This window comes from Haemorhous mexicanus, chromosome 1, assembly GCF_027477595.1.
Source record: "Haemorhous mexicanus isolate bHaeMex1 chromosome 1, bHaeMex1.pri, whole genome shotgun sequence".
In the NCBI taxonomy this organism is placed as follows: Eukaryota; Metazoa; Chordata; class Aves; order Passeriformes; family Fringillidae; genus Haemorhous; species Haemorhous mexicanus.
In genome coordinates, this window is record NC_082341.1 from 137,711,641 (window position 1) to 137,734,526 (window position 22,886).

Sequence of the window (22,886 nt, forward strand, 5' to 3'; positions counted from 1 at the left end):
ACAGTCCTGGCAGTGCCTCCACAAGCAGGTGTGAAGCTGTGCAGCTCAGACCCAGGTGATCAGTGCTTGGCTTCAGGCAGGTGCCTGGCTGGCCCCAGCTCAGGGCCTGAACCCAATGATGCTGTGCCCAGGCAGTCTGGGTGCCTGCCCCAAGGGCACGATGCTCCTAATATACCAGGTACCACCCACTGACAATACATTTTTGGAGTGTTTCTTCACTGAACCTTACAGACACCCAAAAGATTTCTCCTTGTGCCAGAAAACCCCAATTAAAAACAAAACAAACTCCAAACCCACTTGCTTGCTCACTAGACTGCAAAACCTATTTCCAGGAACAAGAAAGAGCAAGTCAAGAGCTCAAAAAGGTGCAAGACAATATATGGAGCACTCATAACTTTCTCCCACAATCCAAAAGCTGTGAAAACTGACTTACTCTGTCACATCCCAATTTTATCACTGTAGATTTCACAAGGAAGCATGTAACTTGTAAATGAAGGCATGGGCTTCCCCACACTCAAATTTTATTGAAATGGCACACATATTTTACACACAAATTGAGTGGGAGCCATTGTACCAGACTTTGGTATCTCACAGACATTTACAGAACCTGAGCACATTGCAGTTTCATATTAGAATACTCTCTATACTCTCATCATAATTCACAAGACCCAAAATAAATACTTTTTAGTACTTTCAGTGACATAATAGGTTCCATTACTCCAACAACAGACCCATTTACAATATTTTCTCTTTCTGCCCTATCAACTCAGTATTTCCAAAAGGCACTGAGTTTTCACTCCGAGTCCACAGTTCTCTTGCAGTTCCAGGTGTTATGAGAGCCACCAGTTCAGCTTTTCTCTGTATTCTCAACATTCCACTCTTCCCTCTTCCAAGTCACCTTATGTTAAATGATGCAGGCTCTTCTCTAGGAAAAAAAAAAAAAGCTGTTCCATTTCCATGCTCAGCACATACTCCTGATCTTTTACAGAGACTAAAAAAACAGAGTCAATTTTGCTGCTTATTTTTACAGCAGGGACAGTTGTTCACTAGGAACTATGCTAAGGCTGTGGACCTGTTTCATGGAACTCAGGTACCCAGGACTATGGCTGATCTGGGCTGGCAGGGAGATAACACTTGTGCTACCCCATCACTGATAACCCTGGGCTGTCAGTTTGGCTCATGCCAGGTATATCAAAAGCAGCACAAGATATTTGCAACAGTAAAACTTAAAAAAGCTCTTCCACAAAATGCTGAATATTATGAAAAATGCTTGGGTTTAATAAAGCAGAACCCTTTGTCTAGCTCTTGTAGAGAGCTAGACCTTGGTAACATCTTGGAAAAAAGAGCCTATTTATTTGCAGATAAGCCAGGTACAGCTGAACAGCATCCTTTGCACCCCAAGTACCACTGCAGCACATTAGCCACTCTTCAATTGCTCCATTCTCTCCGTGTGGTATCTAAAAATTACAGTTTTCAGGCACACAATCAAAAACCAAACAACAGTCCTTTGTAAGATGCTGCTACTCCATACTACTTCTGGTTTGTTTTTGAAATGTTTAATGCCTTCTTTCAGAAGCTCTTCTGTGTCAATGGTTCCAATGATTCACATCAGACACACAACCTGATGCACCTGCATACATTACTGGGTGCTTCCTTACAGCCCCAGAAGTCTGCTTGTAGCACTTCCAGGAATAATCCATTGGAATGACATGTCTTCTCACCCCTTCAGTGCACAAGTGCAACCAAGAAGGGGAGAATATCAAACCACTCAGCACAACAAGGGGAGATGGACAACACCCAGAGCTGGCTGTTTCAGTGTCAGATGATTACAAATACAACTACAGATTGTTTAATAAGGCACTTGATCAGTGAAGCACAGAAAAACAGGCAGCACAAGCCAAAGAACTACAGGATGTGGTTTTTCTCCACTGTTAACAGGTGTGCCTTTTCAAGGACCATTCAAAGTCCAGTGATCTGTTCAGTAACAGCTGTAAGGCAAGAATCACATCTATTTGAGTTAAATGCCTACCAAGACCCATCAGTTTTCCAACCCGAGTAAAAATTTTTTCACACAGAATCCAGGTTAATGGGGAGATTACACATAATTCCTAGGTTTAATAATAATCAGTAGTTCAGACCTCATTAAGGTTTTCCCACATTCAATTATTACTGTATCTGCAACAGGATTAAACAGAAGAGCTTTTACTCTATACCAAATCTATAAACACAAAAACAGAAAACAGGAAAATAATTTATAGCAACATTTTTACATGGAGTGATACCTCAGCTGGTTTTCAGATTAAAATACCATAACATGAGGTAAATATGCAGTTTGATTTCTTAAAACACTACCAAAGTCTTAAAAAAGTAGTAGCATCCATTCCATGTCATTTTTAAAGACAGCAATGACAGCAAATGAGTCAAGGGAATCTTAAAGGCCATCCTTTTACAAAGCCATGTAAATTTTTTACAAATGATCCCCCTTTTTTTTCAAATGACACAGAGAGAAATATATTTACTGTTCTGACAAACAACATGAAAACCCAGGAAAAATATCCCAGTAGACTCTGATTTCCATGAGAAGAAATTAAGTCAACTTCACAGCATAAAGGGAGATGAGGAGTAGGAAACAGTCACCATTCATTTGCCAATTTATCAAAAATCTGCATCCAGCGTGAAGACATTGTCCATTGTTTCTGCCATAACAGCAAAACGTTGATATTCCGAAACCCGCTTCTCAAAGAAATTTGTTTTTCCTTCCAGAGAAATATTCTCCATGAAATCAAAAGGATTTTCTGCATTAAAGACCTGGGGAAGGAAAATACACTGCTGATTCTGACAGGGAAATAATGCTTTAAAAACCCCACCACAAACAAAACTGTCAAACTCTTTCAAACTAGATCACCTCTGGCTGCAATATCCTGTAGATCTACGGACCCCTATCTAAGCAAACTCAGTACTGCCACTCCCAGGAGTTTGGTCTGTGGTGAAGTTCACTTGGGCAAGGTGCTTGTTACTCTTCAAGCACTGCAGCATCTGAGCACAGCTTACGTTTCCCATTACAAACCTGCTGAGCAGCTGAAGGGAAACAAAGGCCTAAATTGTTCTTGCTCTTTTACAGTGAAGCGTAGGTATGAATGCTGTGGTTTCAGCTGTCACTCACAGGAAGTCCATGTGCTAAATATGACCTGCTCCCCAGCATGACAAGGGAGTGCTTTGTGCTGACAGTTCCCCTGGACTGCACTGGCAGGCCAGCATTTGGGGCAATTGCATCTCTCACCTTTGAGAACCCAAGCTCCATTAGTAACCGGTCTGCAACAAATTCAATGTATTGTTTCATCAAGGTGCAATTCATTCCAATCAGACCCACAGGTAATGCCTCAGTTAGAAACTCCTAGAAGTTAAAACACAGATGACATTTAGAGAAATGAAATTTAAGGAAAAAAAAAAGAGAGAAGACATCTGTGTTTCACAGTAACAGTGTGATGTTCCAGGCTCCCCAGGAAGTTATCTAAATAAATAACTTGCATCACTAAATTCAACAAATATCTTCTGTTTTCAGTAACTGTTTGTATCTTCCTTTATTTTTAGTCTGTTACTCTGGAAAAGGCAGATGATTTTTATCACTGCCCCTCTAATCTGCTTTTCTCCAATAACCCAGCATAGGCTTCAGTGTAAGCTTAAGCTCCAACTTCAATAAACCTACAGACCATACTAGTAGGAGCAGGGATAGATCAAGAAATCACCAGTTTTCCTGGCTTCCAGCCACTACAGAATGGCAGATCAGAGGGCAGTGATATATGTGAGTGTTGAACCCAGTCATGTGTATATTCAGGCACCAAAGCATACCTGTCTCAGTGTTGTGAGACAAAGCAGAAGCATTTTTCATCATCACAGCAGTTAGATAACAACAGGAAAGAAAGCTAAACTAAAATCCTACCAAACACTCAGCCATGCAGAAACTTGTGCCTACAGAAGGGCAGCACTTCACATGAAAGAACCTGACATCAACCTCAGAAAAAGCCAGTAGACAGCATGATACTTGTGGCCAGAACAGACCCTGCCTTCTCCTGAGGACAAAAAGAGATGTGAATACAATAGGGAGAGTCAAAGATCCTGTAAGGACAGATGTAAACAAACTCCTCCCTGAGAGACAGCTGCAGTTGGACTAGATGATTATTGTAGGTCCCTTCCAACTGTAACTATTCTATTCAATATCAAATAAGACAGTTTTTCTTCCTTTCTGTCATTAAGGAGAAAATCAGGTTCAGCTTGCCCCACTTGCTTGACAACTGAATCAGAAAGTCTGTGCCTCTTATTGTCACCATTAAGGAAGAGGGAAGGAACGGTATAATGCATCAGAAATCAAGCCTGAGCCAAGTATCAAGCATGGAATCCCAAAAGTTAGAAGTTAATTAGTTTATTTTCACACCTCAGACTGAGCCTGGGCTGCCCACAATGTTGTCACAGCCAGGATTACCTGCTCAATTTCTACAGCATTAACGATGATCTCACAGACTCGCTCTTCTGATGGTCTGTTCACTAAATAATGGAACATGAGACATGCAAAATCACAGTGTAGACCCTGAAATAAGAGAACAATGAAAAACACAGTCAGTTTTCCCCTCTTCCACAAAGTTTGCCCTTATTTTCAGGCAGTGTCATTAGAGTTGAAGTCTCCCAGCCTCCTGCGTGGACTTGAAGTTTACAACCCAGTAACATCTCAAATCTGTGCCAAAATAATGTCCAGCATACCTGTTTCTCAGGTAAAACTTTTCTGAGGGCTGCTCTACTGTGAGTGATCCTACACAGAGTCTTGCTGGTCTCTGCCTCCTGTCAGGGATGATTTTGCTGAAAGACTTCTACATCAAGACCTGCAAAACTACTTGTGAGTTAAAACAGGCTGTTTTACCTGCTCTTTGCTTTGAGATACTTGATTTAAATTCTTTCAGTAGCATTTATTCCCTTGCTTCTCCCAACAGCATTTTTAGAAAGGCAGATTCAGATTAAAGTCACCAAACCCAAGATTAACAAATCATCTCTTCCCCAAATAAACTCCCCTTCTCATTTCACCCAGCTATCCTACACAGAGCCTAGTAAACTGTGCTCCTTTCCAGGATTCCCAGAAAAGTCTCCCACCAAGGTAAGAAAACATCAGGAGACAAGCAACCCCAGACAGCTGCTCCAAGAGGCACCTCAGCTTCTCTTTAACTTGCCTGGGTACAGCTTGATGGTCTGGCTTCAGCCATACCTACCACTGCCAGCCTAAAGGAGCACTGTGCTACCATCTCTCCTATCAACTGCAAGGTGGAAATTACAGCCAATAAACCCAAGAGGGCACAACCAGAGTGAAAACCAATCAGGAAGAATTTGGCAGACTATGGGCTACAAGACAATCTAATACTATCACTAACAAGGGTCAAAACAAAACCTGGGGGCTGACCTACTAGAGAGCTGTTCTGCTGCAAAAGACCTGGGAGACTCAGTGGGTAACAAGCTGACTGAGCCAGCAGTGCTCTTGTGATCAGAAGGGCCAAGGGTACCTCAGGGTGCATTGGGAAGAGTGTGCCAGCAGGTCAAGGGAGGTGATCCTCTCCCTCTGCCCATCTCTGGCGAGGTCACACCTGGACTGCTGTGTCCAGTTCTGGGATCCTCAGTATGGAAGAGACGAGGAGCTACTGGAGAGGGTGTAGAAGAGGTCACAAAAATGATGAGGGGTCTGGAGCATCTTTTTTATGAGAAAAAGACTGCAGGAGCTGGGCCTGTTTACTCTGGAGAAGAGAACACTGGAGAGGATCTCATTGATACATGTAATTATCTCAAAGGTGGTGTCGTGGTTTAGGAATGGTATTCCCCAGTTCAGTGCCCCCACCAAGACTCTCCCAAAGCAGATGCCCCTTGCTAGCTCCCTGCCCCCACCAAAACACCCCGGGCTTCCCCTTGCCCCTTCCTGCTCTGTGAATGGAGGCACAAAAGGTGAAAATCATGGGATGGGTGAAGAACAATTTACTGGAAACAACAATGAGATAACAAAGGAATGGTAACAGCAATACAAACAACAAAATGTGTAAGACAAAGAAGCTATTTACATGGAAACCCATGACAAATACCCACCTGCTCTTCCCAATTACATTTTTTCCCACTGGAAGGAACACCCTTCTTCTCAAAGACAAGAGAGAGAGTCCCTTTTCCCCACCCCTGTCAATGACCTAAGATGGTACCCAATAACATTAGGGTCTTAGCCACACAGCTTCAGGCTCTACCCCCTCACAGCTACTGCAAAAAATTAACCCTGTCTTTGGCTGAGGCCAGGACAGGTAGGTGCCAAGAGGATGGTGCCAGACTCTTTTCAGTGGTGCCCAGAAACAGGATGAGGAACAATGGCTGTAAACTAAAACACGAGAAGTTGCACCTCAACATGAGGAAGAACTTCTTTACGTCAAGTGTGACAGAGCACTGGAACGGGCTGCCCAGGGTGATTGCGGAGTCTCCCTCTCTGGAGACATTCCAAACCCACCTGGACATGTTCCTGTGTCACCTGCTCCAGGTGACCCTGCTTGGATTTCCCGAGGACCCTTCCAACCCTAACAATACTGTGATTCTGTGAAAACCTTTTTGGAAGGTCTATAAAATCCTCTTGATTAAGCCCTGAAGTAATGTAATTTGGGAAATATCCCCCCCTGTAGTGACTGCATTAGCTGCCTGCTGCAAGGCTTCCCATGGTCTTATCCAGGGCAACATCACCAGCAGGATGCAGGACATGCCTGGCTTCTCCATGAACCCATATGCTCTGCTAACTGGTGCTCCCACCAGCTTTGCACCTTTAAGTATCAAAGAGGCACCAGCTCAACAACAGCCTGGGAGCAGAGCCAGTAGCTCAAAAAACAGACTGAACGTTAATCATTTATCCGTCCAGGTGCATCAAAAAACAGTTTGTAGTTTTCCATTGTGGATTCTTTTTACTGCCACTGGGTTTCAATGCAGGTGCTCTGTGCACCAAGCTTTAACCTTCATAACAGCACTGCAGTTGGAATTATGCCAGCAGAGCTCAAGAAAATTTTAGTCTTTTGGTGCTTGACTCTTCAGAAAAGTACAGTTACATCCACTCACCTGCAAGTGATCCTGGTAACAAACAAATCCTGCCTTGCTCGAATGGATCAGTTCACAATGACTCACAAAAGACACAAGGAAGGTGAAGGCTGAAGAACTATTTGTTTTTCTTTACTCATCATATCATTTCCTTCAAAAGTGTCTTTTAAAGACATATCATAAGATGTCTAATTTCAAAGCAATTTATCTAATCCATTAAATCACTTCCATTATAAAAAAGCTCTTTACATATTAAGAGACCAACCCTGCTAAGTTACAACCACTAGCATGTTTATACTGCACATAAAACTGGTCTTTCTACTTTTTCAGTGCTGACAGCAACACAAATAGTGCAGTGCACAGTCCCCAGCCATAAACAACAGCTGCCAACTTGCAGGGAGCAAGGAAAAAGAAAGGAAGGAAGCAGTGCAATGAAGGGGTACTTGTAAGCATATGGTCTGTCATATCTGGTGTGCTGACATGCAGCCCCTCAGACACCTCACATCTTAAGAAGCACTCTGCTCAAAGGCAGATCTGTAGTTGCCCCCTCCCAGGAGATTCTATTGCTGTGCAGCAACACAAGACCATGGGGAGGAGTGGTATCTCCTGCTTCTGCAGCAGCTGCCTTGGTGATGGATGCAGGTGGCTGTCTGCAAGCTCTGGAACCCATAACCAGAAGCAGGTGAAGAGTGGTACTTGGAGCCCACCTGAACCTGCCTGAAGCAGCTGAGGCACAGCATGTCTCAGAATCACACACTATCCAGGTCCTTGCTCCAGCCAGCCCCCCCCTGCAGCTGGGGACCATGCAATTCCACCCCACTCCTTGAGCAGCTGGGCCTTTGCCTCCCTTCACACCAGAGGAAAACATCCCCTTCAATCTAAAAAAATCCATCTTTTTGATAATACTGTATACATTGGTGTGCTGGTTTTGGCTTGTGTGCTGTTTTGGGGTAGGGTTGGTGTTCTTTAAGTACACTATGGGTCAGTGTTTTGGATTTGTGCTGAACACAGGGTTGACAATATAGTGATGTTTTTGCTATTGCTGAGCAGGGTTTACATAGAGCCAAGGCCTTTTCTGCTTCTTGTATGGCCACTCTGGTGAGGAAGTTGGGGGTGGATGGGAGCTTGGGAGGAGACACAACACCTGTCCTGAGCTGGGCCAGGTGACCCAAACTGACCAAAGGGATATTCCAAACCATGTGACATTCAGTATATAAAGTGGGGGGAAGAAGGGGGCAGCGTTTGGAGTAATGCCATTTGCCTTCCCAAGTCACTGTTGCACCTGATGGGGCCCTGCTCTCCTAGAGATAGCTGAACACCTGCCTGCCCATGGAAAACAGTGAATTAATTCCTTGTTTTGATTTGCTTGTGTGTGTGTGACTTTTCGTTTCCCTATGAACTGTCTTCATATCAACCCACGAGTTTTCCCATCTTTTACCCTTCTGATTCTCTCTTTGATACTACTGGTGGGGGAGTGAGAGGGTGGTTGCATGGGGCTTGATTGCGGGCTGGGGTTAAATCACAATTGGGACACCAGTATTTCTGCTGAGGCACCCAGCAGCACCCAGATTTTAAGTTCATCAGTGCCATTTGCTGGGTATTTGCTGGCTGGATAGCCAGGCCAAAAAACGTGGTAAGAATTAAATTCAGTTGGTGGCTGGCCAAAGGCAGCATTCCCCAGGGCTCAGTTAGGTTATGTACTATATATATATATGTATGTATGTATGTATATATGTATACACACACACACACACAATATATATATATATGTATGTTACTGGCCTGAGTGGCCAGTCCTGTTTAATATCTTTATCAGTGGCAAAGTGCATTGAGTGCACCCTCAGTCAGTTTGCAGAAGATACCAAGTTTGGTAGGAATGCTGATCTGCTGGAGGCTAGGAAGGCAGAGGGATCTGGACACTGGATCAGTGGACTGAAGACAATGGTATGAGGTTCCACAAGGCCAAACACCAGGTCCTGCACTTGTGCCACAACAACCCCATGCAGTGCTACAGACTTGGGCAGAGTAGCTGGAAAGCAGCCCAGTGGAAAAGTACCTGGGGCTGCTGGTTGAGAGCAGCTGAACATGAGCCAGTGTGCGCCCAGGTGGCCAAGAAGGCCAACAGCAGCATCATGGCTTGTGTCAGGAATAGTGTGGCAAAAGGACCAGGGCAGTGATCATCCCCCTGTACTCGGCACTGGTGAGGTCATATCTTGAATCCTGTATTCAGTTTTGGGCCCCTCACTACAAGAAGGACATTGAGGTGCTGTAGCAAGTCCAGGGAAGGGCAACAAAACCGATGAAGGGTCTGGAGCACCAGCCTTAGGAGGAATGGCTGAGGGAGATGGGGGTATTTAGGCTGGAGAAAAGGAGGCTCAGGGGAGACCTGAGCTCTCTACCTGAAAGAAGGTTGTAGTGAGGCGTGGGTCACCCTCTTCTCCCAAGCAACAGGACAAAAGGAAATAGCCTCAAGCTGCATCAAGCAGGGGATTAGATTTGATATTAAAAAAAAATCATGGAAATTGCTGTCAAGGGAAGTGGTTGAGTCACCACCCCTGAAGGTATTTAAAAAACATGTGAATGTCATATTTTAGGGGCATGGTTTAGGGGTGGACCTGGCAGTGTCAGGTTAACAGTTTGATTCAGTGATCTTAAAGATCTTTTCCAATCTAAATGATTTTATGATTCTATAATTATTGGTAAAAGTCTGCTCCTTTCCCCTTTCTCTGTCAAGACTATAAATATAATTCTACCCTTGCCCTAGAAACTCACTTTTCTTCCCAAATAGTGTATAGGACATGCCACATTACCTCATCTCTGCTAATAAGTTCATTGGAGAAAGTCAATCCAGGCATCAGGCCTCTCTTCTTCAGCCAAAATATAGCAGCAAAGGAACCCGAAAAGAAGATGCCTTCCACTGCAGCAAAGGCAACCACTCTCTCACCTGTTTAACGTAACACATTTTTTGTTAGACACAAACTGCTCTACTGCTCAGCAGCAAGATGCACCATTTGCATCAGACAGAGCGATGCTGGAGAAAAGCAATCCCCCTTGCAGCACCAGATGCTGTCTTTGAGCACATCTGTCAGCAGATCCTGATGCACAGTGGGTTTACACACCCCACAGCACTCAACCATGGGCAACCCCAGCAGAACTGAAGAACCAGGGCACCCACTGAAACTGCCACAGGTCAGAAACAAAAGAAGGTAATTGTCCAAAGTGGCCAAAACATTAGTACTCAATTATCTCTTTCTCCTGAAAGGCAGGAAAGCAGCTGTGTAACTGACAGCCAAAACTGAGAAAAGGGCCAATCTCTTCTAAATTAAACAAAAAACCCTACACCACAATTTCTTCTTGTTGGGAATCTACATAAAACCATATTATTAAAAGAGTCAAAGTCTACAGAACATAAGTCAAGACACAAGTAAGTACTTGTGTTATCCCACCTTCAATCTGAGGAAACCAAGGCATTATTGCTCCCAGTTCTCCCTGGTCTCTACATTAATGAATGTATTTCTTCAGACTACAAGACAGTCTGATTGTTTAGTGAAGCCACATCACTCCAAGTACACTACTTCAAACAACTTCACAGGCTCATTGTGTGTGTTGTGACATGAAGAGCTTTGGCACTAAGTTCTGGTGCTTTTTCCCAATAAGAACTGCACAGAATTTTGTTTCAAAAAATAACCCAAAGTAGCCAGATGTCCCACTTCCTCTATAAGATACAAACATCAACCACTGGGTCATCAGAAGAAATTCAAATTAGGAAAAAGCAAAGAGAGCAATACCACCTTAAGAGTATCACAGAAGTTATTAAAGAAAGATTTTTTTCTGGCAACACTAGAAATCTACTGGTATAGAGGAATGGAGAAAGGCTGCTTATAAAATATAGGTTTGATGAAGCAGAAGACTGATTACTTAAGTGGATAAAATACATTAATTTTGCTTAATGGGGGCAGGGAGCAGGGGGCACACTGCTTTTTGAGTTAGGGAACCTTCTGATTCCTGGCACACCCCACACTGCTGGGAGCCAAACAAAGGGATGATGAAGGGGTTTCACACACAGCAAGCAAAGCCAGACCAGGGAGCCAGTGGGAGCTCCAGGACAGAACAATGTACAGCTACAAAAAAGAACCTCTCTCAAAAAAGAGCTGTGAACAAATGCTGCAGAAGAATGATGTTCAGATTTATTTTGTTCACCTGGCTGAATCTCTCCATCTCCTACACTTTCTCAAAATATAAAGGATGTTTGCTTTAAAAAATTCACCAGAGTTCACCCATTATGCATCAGCTACAGCAAACCCTTCCAAGTCAACACTGTAATGCTGAATGCAGAACACTCCTAAGGATGCCCTGCAGCACGCTGATGGAAGCTGAGCCACTCTCCCAGCTCTGAAATGAGATACAAAAACTAGAAACCTGGTCCCAACAGCACACCAGAAACAGCAGAAATATATGGTTCTTGAATCCTTTTTGTCCAGGTTCAGTCATGCCTCAGTTACACAAGAACCCCATGGATTTCTCTATAGGAACATGAACACAGAAAATACCTGGACTTGCAAGAGCTTCAGCTGGCCAGCTCTGAACACTGAATGAAAAATAAGAACCAACTAGAAGAAATAATTAAAACCAGAATATAAGGTTTACAAGCAAAAACTGAGGAAAATAGGGTTATTCAGTATAAATGAATAGTGGGTATCAGTATAAAGATAAAAAAGAGCATTTTTCATAACATGATTTCAGGGGGCACTGCCATTACTTTATTTCTCTACCTGAAGATAAAAACATACAAGCTCACCAGAATTTACTTCTAGTTCTTTAGCTAAACCAGAGACCCAGAAGTCACTACATCTGTGGAGAATTTCATTTCGTGTTCCAGGGGTGCTCACAGAAGGTCAGTTTGTGATATGCAATAGAAACAGGTTTATAAAAAGCTACACACCAAAAGTGGATTCTCGGTCTTCAATCCACTTCAGAGCCCAGTCTGCTTTCTTCTTAACACAAGGCATTGTTTCAATAGCATTAAACAAGAAATCCCTACAGAAGAAAACAGAGACAAATCATCAAAATAGTGACTGAGGTAAATCTGCCCTGGTTGTCCCTTCCAACTCCACCAGATAGAGGATCCCATTACGCAAGGCTCTGAACTAACCCAAGTAAGAGACCATTCTCCAAAGAGGTGATGATTTGTCCTGCCTTTGTCTGGGATAGAGTTCATTTTCTTCCTAGTTGCTTGTATAGCTCTGGTTTTTATACTGAAAATGAGAATTATGTTGATAACATACTGATGTTTTAGTTGTGGCTAAGCAGTGTGTACATGAAGCCCAGGACTCTTCAGCTTCTAACTCCATCCCACCAGCGAGCAGGCTGGGGGGAACAGGAAGCTGGGAGGGGACATAGCCAGGACAGCAGACCCCAAGTGGCCAAAGGGATATTCCATATGATGTCATGCTCAGAATATAAACTAGGGGAAAGCTGGCCAGGGGCCTGCATTGTGCATCACTTGTTTATTATTAGTATTAGTATTATTTTCCTTCCCTGTCCTATCCAGCTGCCTTTACACCAAACCACCAGTTCTACTTTTCTCCCCTATTCTCTCCCACCCCATTGGGCAGGGGCAGGCAGTGAGTGAGCTGCTGTGTAGTGTTTAACCTGAGAGGTTAAACCATGATGTCATCTGTGATAAAAAGGGCAGAGGGAGGCAAATGTGCAGAAAGCAACATCCTCAAGGGCTCAGTGGAGGAAGGCTGTGAACTCAAACATCCCATCCCCAGGAGTGCTCATCCATCAGATCACAGTCTCTCTCAGACTTGAAGCCAGCTACTTCAGACTATCCATAGAGCAAAACCTCATCTCACCCAACTCCACAAAAGAAACTGGACAAGTCCCATGTGCACAGACTCTGTTCCTATGCTGAAAACCTGAAAGGAAACCTTGCAGTCCTCTCACCATCACCAACACATGGTGATGGGAAAGCACTGTGGGAAAGCAAGGTCTGCCTGACCATCACCATGGGGGAGTCTCTGAGGGAAAGTGCTGCTTTCCAAATGTGTCCTGTTTGGACTCAGAAGTTCTTCAGACAAAAATGGGAAGTCAATAATTCAAAAATAAGCAGTTCAAATTGCATTAAAAAGCACTGACAACAAAAAGGCTGAAAGGATGCAATAATTGACTGCTGTATATTAGAAACACCACTTTGATAATGAGCACTCATCTTCCTCAGGCTGATCCTTTGCTGATCTAAGAGCAAGCACTGCAGGAGCACGATAACTTCAAGGAGTTCATCTAACCTTTAACATTTCACAAACTCCACGCTTCCAGCAATAAAAGATTTATACAAATATTAATTAACCTTCTGATACTCCCGCAATAAGGCTTGGTCAGTAATACTCCTTTCTGTTTTGGGGGTCGGACATACAAGCCTTGAAAGCTTTAAGGAACTTTCCCCAGTTTCCCCAGAAAGTCATAAAGAAAATAGGAGACAGTTGCCATGCTGCTTGCACTGGCTTCAGCCACAGATTTCCCACAGGTCTGTAACACATCCAGAGGTTTACCTTTTCTTGGGATCTTTGATGTAGGTGTCTATGAGCAAACTGTACATCTCTGAGTGAACATTCTCAATGAGAATCTGAAAGCCATAGAAACAACGAGCTTCTGGGATCTGCACCTCCTGACTAAAACGTGCCACCTGCCAAAACCAGAAAGCGTGGCAATGAGTACAACAAAACAGTCCTGCAGGTCACTACTCTGAGCCCAATGGGAGAGAAAACAGATCTCTGCTACAGAGACAGGATGGGAGCAGTTCTCTCCTACTTTGTTCACAGACATGTCAATAGTATAGCTGTGGTACAGAGGAAAATAAAGCAAGCTAGCCAGAAGTAAATACATCTAAGAGCTGAAGCATGAAGGCACATGTATACAGGAGAAGAACAGCAAAATTTGGCAGTACTAAACACTTAGTACTGAACAAAGCCTCAGACTTTGTGTTCATCATTAAAAACATAAACAGCATGACATAAGGCATGTTCATGCAATACATGCACGTATATACTACATTTTATAAACATTCAAAAATTTGAGATTTAAACTGGGCATTTGCAGACAGATACCACTGCTGACTTGTGATGAGATATTCTCCAGCCCAGAACAGATATCAACAGGAAGAATTCCCCACCTTTTTAGCACCACCCACCTGCACCCTAAGAGATTCTAGGATACAGTTCAGTGAGAACAAAACAGATTGTACCAAAATGAGGGACACATGGCACAGCCATGGTCTGTATTCCCAACTTTTCAATAAACATGAGTACAAGAAAAATATGGGGTTATATTCATTCATTCAGAAATGCACATCCCACAGCCAAGCAGGGGCTGAACTTAAAAATGGTGTCCCAGAGTGATGTGATCTGGAGCTCTGAGGACCACAGCTGACCCAATTTAACTCAAACACTGTTCCTAGACAAACAAGTTGCTTGCTCCACTTGACAAAGGTGAGATGGAAAGAAAAAAAAAGTACACATTTAATAAACCTAGGAATTAGTGTGAAAAAGCCAAAATGGAAAGTTAACAAGACAATAACATGACTAAGTATTCAAGCCCTCTGTAAGTCTTTCTCACCAGGTTTTCATTTACAATTCCATCACTGGCTGCAAAAAATGCCAGAACATGAGAGATAAAGTATTTTTCATCTGCTTTCAGCTTGTTCCAGTGAGGAAGGTCCTTTGACAAATCAACCTAATGAAAAGAAAAAAGGAAAACATTATTGTCCTTCTGCATTTGTCATTCCGTAAAAACAAGCAGCCCAGTCAAGTGACTGAGGCAGAGTTTTGGCATTTGGTTTCAAATCTTTACCTGCAGGGAATTTAAATACTTGTGACTGTAAAAGACAACAGAGACACTGCAGTACTGTTGTCTTTCTCTGCAACAGTAACATAATGTACTTGTTTCATAGTTTACACTTTTGTAATTTGGAATAAAAATTGGTGTCTATTGAATAAATAAATGAGATTTTGAAAAGCTTTAGTATCTTTCTGTCACAAATTTGAACACACATCAGTAACCAGACCTCATTCTGAGACACTTAAATTTTACTTGAAATAAATGCTGATACTCCAAGGAAGCTATACCCAAGTGTGTCAAAAGATGGACTGAGGGGAGTTTGCCTTTGGCAAGTGTTCAGCCTCCACGTTGTCAAAAAGAATGGTGTGGAGCAAACGCTGTGCAACTGTTCTTGTCTATCAGACCAAACCCCAGCCATGAGAGAAAACCACAGCTTCCTTCACATGGGCCTTTTCTGTTTGTTTGTAGGATTTCTGAACCAGAACAGCACTAAAGCAGAGTTAGATGTGAAAAATGCAGAGCACCCACAGATGGTAGGACAGTGTAAGAAGTGTAAGAAAAAAACAGTAACACAGTAAAAGGGAAATGCTGGCAAGGCAGGAGTTCAAATGCTTTTTCTTTAACGGTTAAAATGAAGATCTGCTGCAACAGGGCAGCAAGCTGCCCAGCCAATGAAATACCATCTCCACAAACAGCAGCTCCTCATCATCCCATGATGCTTTCTGGTCTATTCAGAAGCTGCCAGTGCTTTCCTCTGCAGCTGCACACCACTGCCCACAAACGAGTTTAGGTCTAGCTAACCAGCAACCTTGGGGAAGAACTTAAGAGCTTGCACTGTAACATGGGGCAAGCACCTCACCAGGGCAATCAGGAATCAGCTAAACGCATTTTTAGCAAAACTAACACTGTCTGTCTGGAAATTTAGGTACCTAAATATACCTAATATAAAAGAACAGCATGAAATTTCCCAGAGCATCTTACGTGGGCAAGGAGTCAGCTGCAGGTTCAGAGACCACAGTTCCGTAGGAGCTATCTGACCATGAAACAGAGCAATCTGACTTAGGATCTCTCTATAACCAGAGAAGAACCCCAGGACACAATTCCATCTCATCCTAAACTAAGCAACCGAAACAGCTCTGCTGAATCACCCTGTGGAAGCAGCTTGCTTTCCACTGTCGATGAAGGGAGCTCTGCTTTGGTGCTGGCACCTGATGTTTGATGAAATTAACTCCAACCTTTGCAACACAGAAGCCAGCAGCAGAGCTAGGAAAGATGTGTCAGGACCCCAGTGGTCTGACTGTCTTTTGCCAACTCACTGGCTCAGGGCTCACCTCTTCTGCTGTCCAAAAGGAGGCCTGAGCTTGCTTATACATCTTCCATATGTCTGGATACTGGATGGGGAAGATGACAAACCGGCGGTGATTTTTTCTGAGTAGAGGTTCTTCATCAAGGTTGGAGCCATTTTCAGCAGCACCCGATGAGCTCTGAAAATAAAGCACAGCTCTGGTTAAAGTTACCACTATTTATTCGTCCTGCTCAGGCAAACCCAAAGGTGTGAAGTTCACCCGTGTCACACAGACACCCACCTGGCCCCCTGGGGTAGGTGTCCCCTTGCCCTCCATCAGTGCTCCGGCAGCGCTGCCTGCCCGGCTCTACCAGCACGGCTCTCACCAACCGCGCCCTCCCAGCTGTGCCGGCGCCAGGAAGCGCCCGGCGCCTGTGTGCCAGAGACAAAGCCCAGAGACAAAGCCCTCTGCACACAGGGGGAAATCTGCCCTGGGAGACATCAGCCACTGCGGTCCCACACACCAGCAGATACCAGTGAGGTCACGGCACGGTGCTGCAGCCTGCCACCAGCACAGCTCCACCAGGCCCACTGCCCAGGCACCTCCCAGCCATTAGGACCTGGACGGACTGCCTTGAGAAAGCCATGAGATCACAGTAACTAATCCCAATTGACAGAGGACAGCCCTGTGCCACAGCGAGTCTCAGCATGGAGGTTTGTGTATGCAATCTGTGAGGGCAGCACACACAACAGCATGGGTCTGGAGGCTGCCCTGGAGGCTCTCTCTCGATATGAAGCCAAAGTGCCTCTTCCCAGCAGATGACAGCAGGAAAACCTCTGCCTGGAGTCACCCATCCCACACTGATCCTTCTGTGTGGGTTTCCAGAGGACATCTGCGCACAGCTCTTCTTCAGAGAGTTCTAGCCCAGCAAAGCTGGGGAGGTGTGGACGGCTGATATTTAGGAAACAGGCCAGTGAAAAGTAGGAGAGAGGGCACTCAGAGCAGGGCCTTCACCTCACCTCTGGCTGGGGACATCTCCTCCCAGAATCAATTCCTGCAGCCCTGCAGACATGTCACCAAGCACCTACTAGAAACAACTGCTGTGAAGAGCTGTCAGGACAGCATGCTGCAACCTCTGCAGAAAGACTGGTGCCTCACACTGATCAGAAGTTCAGCAAGCAGGATGCCTTTCTGGGTTGGTTCCAAGATCCCACTGACACTGCTGTAGAGGATAACTAACCACAGGCAGTATACAAGGTGTTTCATATAATACAGCAGAGAAGGGGTGTCACCTGTGCGCCGAGGTCAGGGCAGGAACAGGCGAGAGGCAGGATTGTAGCAAAGGCGAAGAAGAACTTTATTCAAAAGAACCGCGCGGTTTTTATAGAGTGGTACGATGGATTCTATTCTATTGGCTAACTAACAGAAACATCTTTCTCACGCACTGTCCTTGAGAGGAACGGAAAAACAAGGTAGAAAAAACAGCACCTGCAAGTTGTTTATAGTCAACAGGTTATCGCATCTTTACAGCTCCCTAAAATTTCTCACAAGCCGCTGTGAGAAACACTTGCCATTTCTCTCTCCCTGTCCCATGGCATCCACAAAGGGGAGCTGAAGGTTTTGAATACTGTTATTTCTACCTTCCTGGAGGTAGAAAAGTCCTTTCCCTACCCAGTCTGATTGTAACTACTCACATAATAAAAAGCATTCCTTTATTTCAATTTGAAAAATATTCTCAAACAAATAATACCATTTACATTTTAAAAAACAAACAAAACCCAAACATCCATGCACATTGCACAGCTGGCATAGATACCCCAGATGCCCAATGAATACATCACTGAAGCACATTCTGGGTTACAATTCTACCATTTTATTCTATTTTTAAATTCTACTAAATTACATGAGACAGATTTCCCAGCATCATCTTGCAGAGTTTCTGCTGAAGGCCATGAGAGTTGAAGACCTTTTTTACTTCCAAGGCCATAGATGGTTACAATAACTCACTGGAATTGGGAGAATTTGGAGTTGGCAGGTTCAGCACCTTGTCTTAGCACACACCTGCTCAGGGCCTGGCCTCCAGCCCACAACTCCATCTGCTTCTGCACCAGCTGACATCCTTGAAAACGGAAACACTGCAAAAGTCTTCCCTGTTATCCCAGCCACTGCTGGCCCATGGACAGCTTGATGTCCTCCAGGACCCCCAGATCCTTCTCTGCAGAGCTGCTTTCCAACAGGTCACCTCCATCCTGTACTGGTCCCCAGGTTATTCCTCCTCAGACCTGCATTTGTCTTTGCTGAGTTCCAGACTATTCATACTCTCCCCATCTCCAGCCTGCCCAGGTCCTTCTGAAGGGCAGTACTGCCCTCTGGGGTATCAGCTGCTCCTCCCATCTTTGTGCCATCAGTGAACTTGCTGAGGAGGCATCTGCCCCTTCATGAAAGGCACTGATGGATAAGTGAAAGAATACAGGGCCTAGCATTGAACCCTGGGGTACACAGCCAGTGACAGCCCTGAAACTAGACCAGTGCTCAATCCCCCTCACCATCCACTCATCCAGCTCACACTTTCTGAGCTTGCCTGGGAGGGTACCATGGAGACATTGGCAAAAGCCTGGCTAAAGCCCAAGTAGGCAAAATCCACTGCTCTCCCTTGTCTATTCAGCCAATTGTCCCATCACAGAAGGTAATCAGACTGGTTAAGCACGAGTTCCCTTTGGTGAATCCATGTTGACTACTCCTGATGACTGTCTTGTCTTCCACGTGCTTAGAGATGGACTGCAGGACAAGCCATCCCATCATCTTTCCAGGGATACAGGTGAGGCTGACTGGCCCAGTTTAAAAACTGTACCAGTACTTTGTTAAACAGAAGGTTTTGGTTGCTTGGGTTTTTTTAATTTTAAAAAAGGAAAGGTCAGTCACAGAGGCTATATCATACTGGAATCTCCTGCTCAACCTACATTCCACCTCCCTTATCACCTTCAGGGGCGCAGAAGAGTTTCACAGGCAGGCTGCTGTGAAAGGAGCCTTTCACAGGCTCTAAGCTGGCAGGCAGGCAGGCAGGTAGTGGCTACAAGACAATCTCATCCTCACTGTTTCAAGTGTGTGGCACATTCTGACCACTGCTGAGGCTTCTGAGCAATCACCACCTTGTGCTGAAGGAGCATAACACATTCCCTGCCTTGCCTTCCTGGATGAGGGGCACTGGCAGGAGTGTGAGGGGCAGGAGAAGTCACTAGGTCAACACTACCTTCAATCTGCACCCCAGATTTTTTCTTAATGCTATGATGGTGCATAAAACAGTCAACACTCACCATAATGACAAAGGGCACACAGTTTTTAATGTGTACACGCTTCATTCTGTTCAGACATGATCTAAATGTGTAAAAAAGAGCTGAAGGTGGTGGGCACAGGCCAACCCTTGCACCAGCAGGATCAACCAGACGAGGCTTCAGTATCTCCAAGAATGGAGACTACATAACCTCTGTGAGCAACCTGTGCCAGCATCTGACCACTTTCAGAAAAAACAAGTGTTTTCTCACACGTAAATGCAACTTCTTGTACTTCAGTGTGTGACCAATGCCCCTAGTCCCACCATGGGGCACCACTGAAAAGAGCCTGGCTCTGTCTCCTTTATTCCCTCCACTAGGTATTTTCACCCACTCACAAAATCCCCTGGAGTCTTCTCCAGGCTGAACAGTCCCAGCACCCACAGCCTCTCTTTGTATAACAGATGCTGAAGTCTCTTAATCATCAGCCCTTTGCTGGACACACTTCAGCATATCATATCCCAGTTATTCTGCAACTGTGAGAGTCAAGCTCTTCTGGGGATGACAATAAACCAAATGGACAACAAAAACTGCTTAGGGGTACTGAAATGCCTTCCATTAATTTCAAATTCAGCAAACTAGGAAATAATTAACATATATACACACATACAACCATGACCCCACAGCTACAGCTGCTGGGCTACATGTGCAAGCATCACAGTTACATCAGCTGTAGCCAGGGAAAAAGCTAAAGGTGCTGGCAGAACCAGCACTGTGATGTGGAACATACTCAGTGGTACGTGATCATGAAGCCTCACACACCCTAGCAAGAGGCTGCACGTGCATCCCACGAGCTCCCAAAGCATTCAGGCCAGCCTAGGCAGCACAGGCCACGCCATCAATGAGACTGGGAAGACCATCATCATTCCTGGGAGAGATGGTTTGCACTGCACAGCATCTGAGGAGCACAACACCTGCTGGTTCCACATGCTTGAAGGGATCACAGGACTACCATACACTTCACTATGGGTACAGCACTGTTCAGGGAGACACAGAAAGGGGTTTCTTACATTTGTATTTAACATGGCACACCCGGTTTTGGATACCTGAGTGCTGATGAGACACAAGGGCTCAGCAAGAGCACGTGTGTTTCCCTGCCATGATGATCCTTTCCTTGAACACCTCAGCCTGGCTTTCCATGGTTATACTGGGGGGACACCAGAACGTAGCTCAGACACCTCCCAGGGGCAGACCTTGCTGGACCACAGGGCCTGGGAAGCCGGGAATATCATCATCAACACGAACACCTGCCTCCACGGCGGCTCGGGGCAGAGAGGACGAGCTCTACCTTCCCGGCTCCGGCAGGCGCAGAACCCTCGGGGTGGCAGGGGCGGCACTGCCCGGCTCCCGTGCCAAGCAGCCCGCGGCCTCCGCTCGGAGGCCCGCATCTCCCGCAGGTGCTGCCAGCGCTCCCCGGGGCCGCGGTGCCGAGCCCAGCCGGGACAAGGGCGCGGGGGGACGGGCCCGTGCCCTTTCCAGGGCTGTCCGAAGCAGCGGGTCCCCGGTGCCGGGGTCTCCCCGCGGCGGCCCGGCCCGGCGGGGAGGCAGCGCAGCGCCCGGCGGAGCGGAGAGGCCGCGGGGCCCGGCCGGGCAGGGCTGCGCTGCCACCGCCGCTCCCGGAGCCCCCGCCCGGCCCGGCCCGGTCCTGCTCCCCGCCCCGCCCGGCTCGGCTCGGCCCGGCCCGGCCTTACCCGCTCCGGGTCCGCCGCCTCCTGCGGCGCCGCCGGCCCCCGGCGCTCGCCCATGACCGGCGGGACTGCGCCGCGAGGGGCGGTGGCGGAGGAAGGGGGAACGGCCATGGCCAAGGCCGCTCCTCCCCCGGGGCGGCCTCAGCAATTGCATAACAAACACAGTCGCGGCGCCTGAAGGCGCTCGGCAAGGGCCCGTCACTGACAGTACGCTTGATACGTGTTTCTCTCCCTTCTTGCAAGCAGAGAGCGCTTTAAAAGATTCGGGTATCCCCTTTCCAGAAAGGTGACTTTCCGTGCTGCTTTAAGAATTCGTGTGCCCTTAAGAATTTTGGGTATTTTTTTTTAAAGGCACCTGGCTGCCACAGTGACTGAGACCTCCCCTGTCTCCATCCCCAAGTACGGGAAGGGGGAGTCAGGCCAGCCGGACTCCTCCGGGCTGCATCTGTTTCCTGCGGCTTTTTTATGCCTTGTGAGAGACGCCCAAGCCTCACCAGGGCAGGGGATAAGAGAAGTTCCTTGGTGAGATCTGTGACTAAGCACAAAAACAGTTCTGGTTTTCTTCCATGGAGTTTTCAGAGGAGCAGAAACACGTGCCTGAGCAACTGACTTAGAAGCACAGCAGGAACACACAAAAAGTAAATGAGAAAAGGCGGGTTCACATTAACAGTATCTGCTGTTACCTGAGTACTGTTATTTCTGAGACATCCTGGAAGGTTTATTTCCCAGAGATACCTATACAAGCTGCTTAATCTTTATGTCCAACAACAGCTCCACTCATATCAAGTGCATGGACTACAAGGGATTCCCGCTTTTTGTCCAGAGCAATTAGAGGAACTCTGACTGATGTAGAGCAAACCCAACTGACCCATTTACAGACAAATTCTATTGGTGTGTACAATACTGAGTTTGCTGGCAGTGTAAGGGGGAGAGGCATGAGTTTGTGGAACCAAAACCAACAAGCAGCAGACTGTTAGTATTAAATGACATTGACTGGTCTACCAGTTGTCTTAGCTCCCAAATCTGATTGTCCTGGCTACTGTTTCAGAGTTCCCTAAATAAGGAAATGCCCTGTCCTGACAGGGATTAAGATCTACCATAAATTAATATAATTAGCAATAGAAAATTGTTTGAGTATTTGGAGATAACTTCTTAAACACCTGCCGTTACTTTTACTTACGTGGTGCCTAAAGATGCACAAAAAAAGAAAAATACTGGAAAGGATTAACCAAAGAGCACGTGGCTGTTCTTGTGCCTCCACAAAATCTGCCAACTTCTGTTAGCTTTGTTTTATACAACTTAAATCATGTACACAGCATTGAAATACAGACAAGCACATACAAATGATATACAGTCTTATGCACAATTTTGCAAGATTTCAGATTACTCAGCTGTACCTATAACGTCCTGTTTAGAACAAGCTCCCTGACAGGTGGTAGAAGCTGTACTCCTCCCTTAATTCTTCACTGCTATGACAGCTGTCCTGCTATGGCAAATGTAGTCTTCACTGCTTCAACCATCCTACCTCTTTCTTCTCTCCCCTAAAAAAGTGTTACTTTTTGGGGGAATACTCAGCTGCCTTTTAAAATTGGTTATAATTCCAATTTTGTATATGAAAATGCCATTTCAGGTAAATTGAAGAATTTTCATGTATA

At 45.5% G+C, this 22,886-nt stretch overlaps 1 protein-coding gene across 1 annotated transcript; it reads right to left on the minus strand.

Annotated features, from left to right (window-relative positions):
• Positions 1–480: 480 nt before the first annotated feature.
• On the minus strand, positions 481–21,349 carry RRM2B (ribonucleotide reductase regulatory TP53 inducible subunit M2B). Its single transcript, XM_059864882.1, has 9 exons — positions 21,235–21,349; positions 16,260–16,412; positions 14,707–14,823; positions 13,644–13,777; positions 12,032–12,126; positions 9,900–10,033; positions 4,481–4,585; positions 3,281–3,394; positions 481–2,808 (listed from the first exon to the last, which is right to left on the minus strand). Exons 1-9 carry the CDS (start codon positions 21,340–21,342, stop codon positions 2,656–2,658), a joined length of 1,113 nt encoding a protein of 370 aa, XP_059720865.1. The 5' UTR covers positions 21,343–21,349; the 3' UTR covers positions 481–2,655.
• Positions 21,350–22,886: the final 1,537 nt, after the last annotated feature.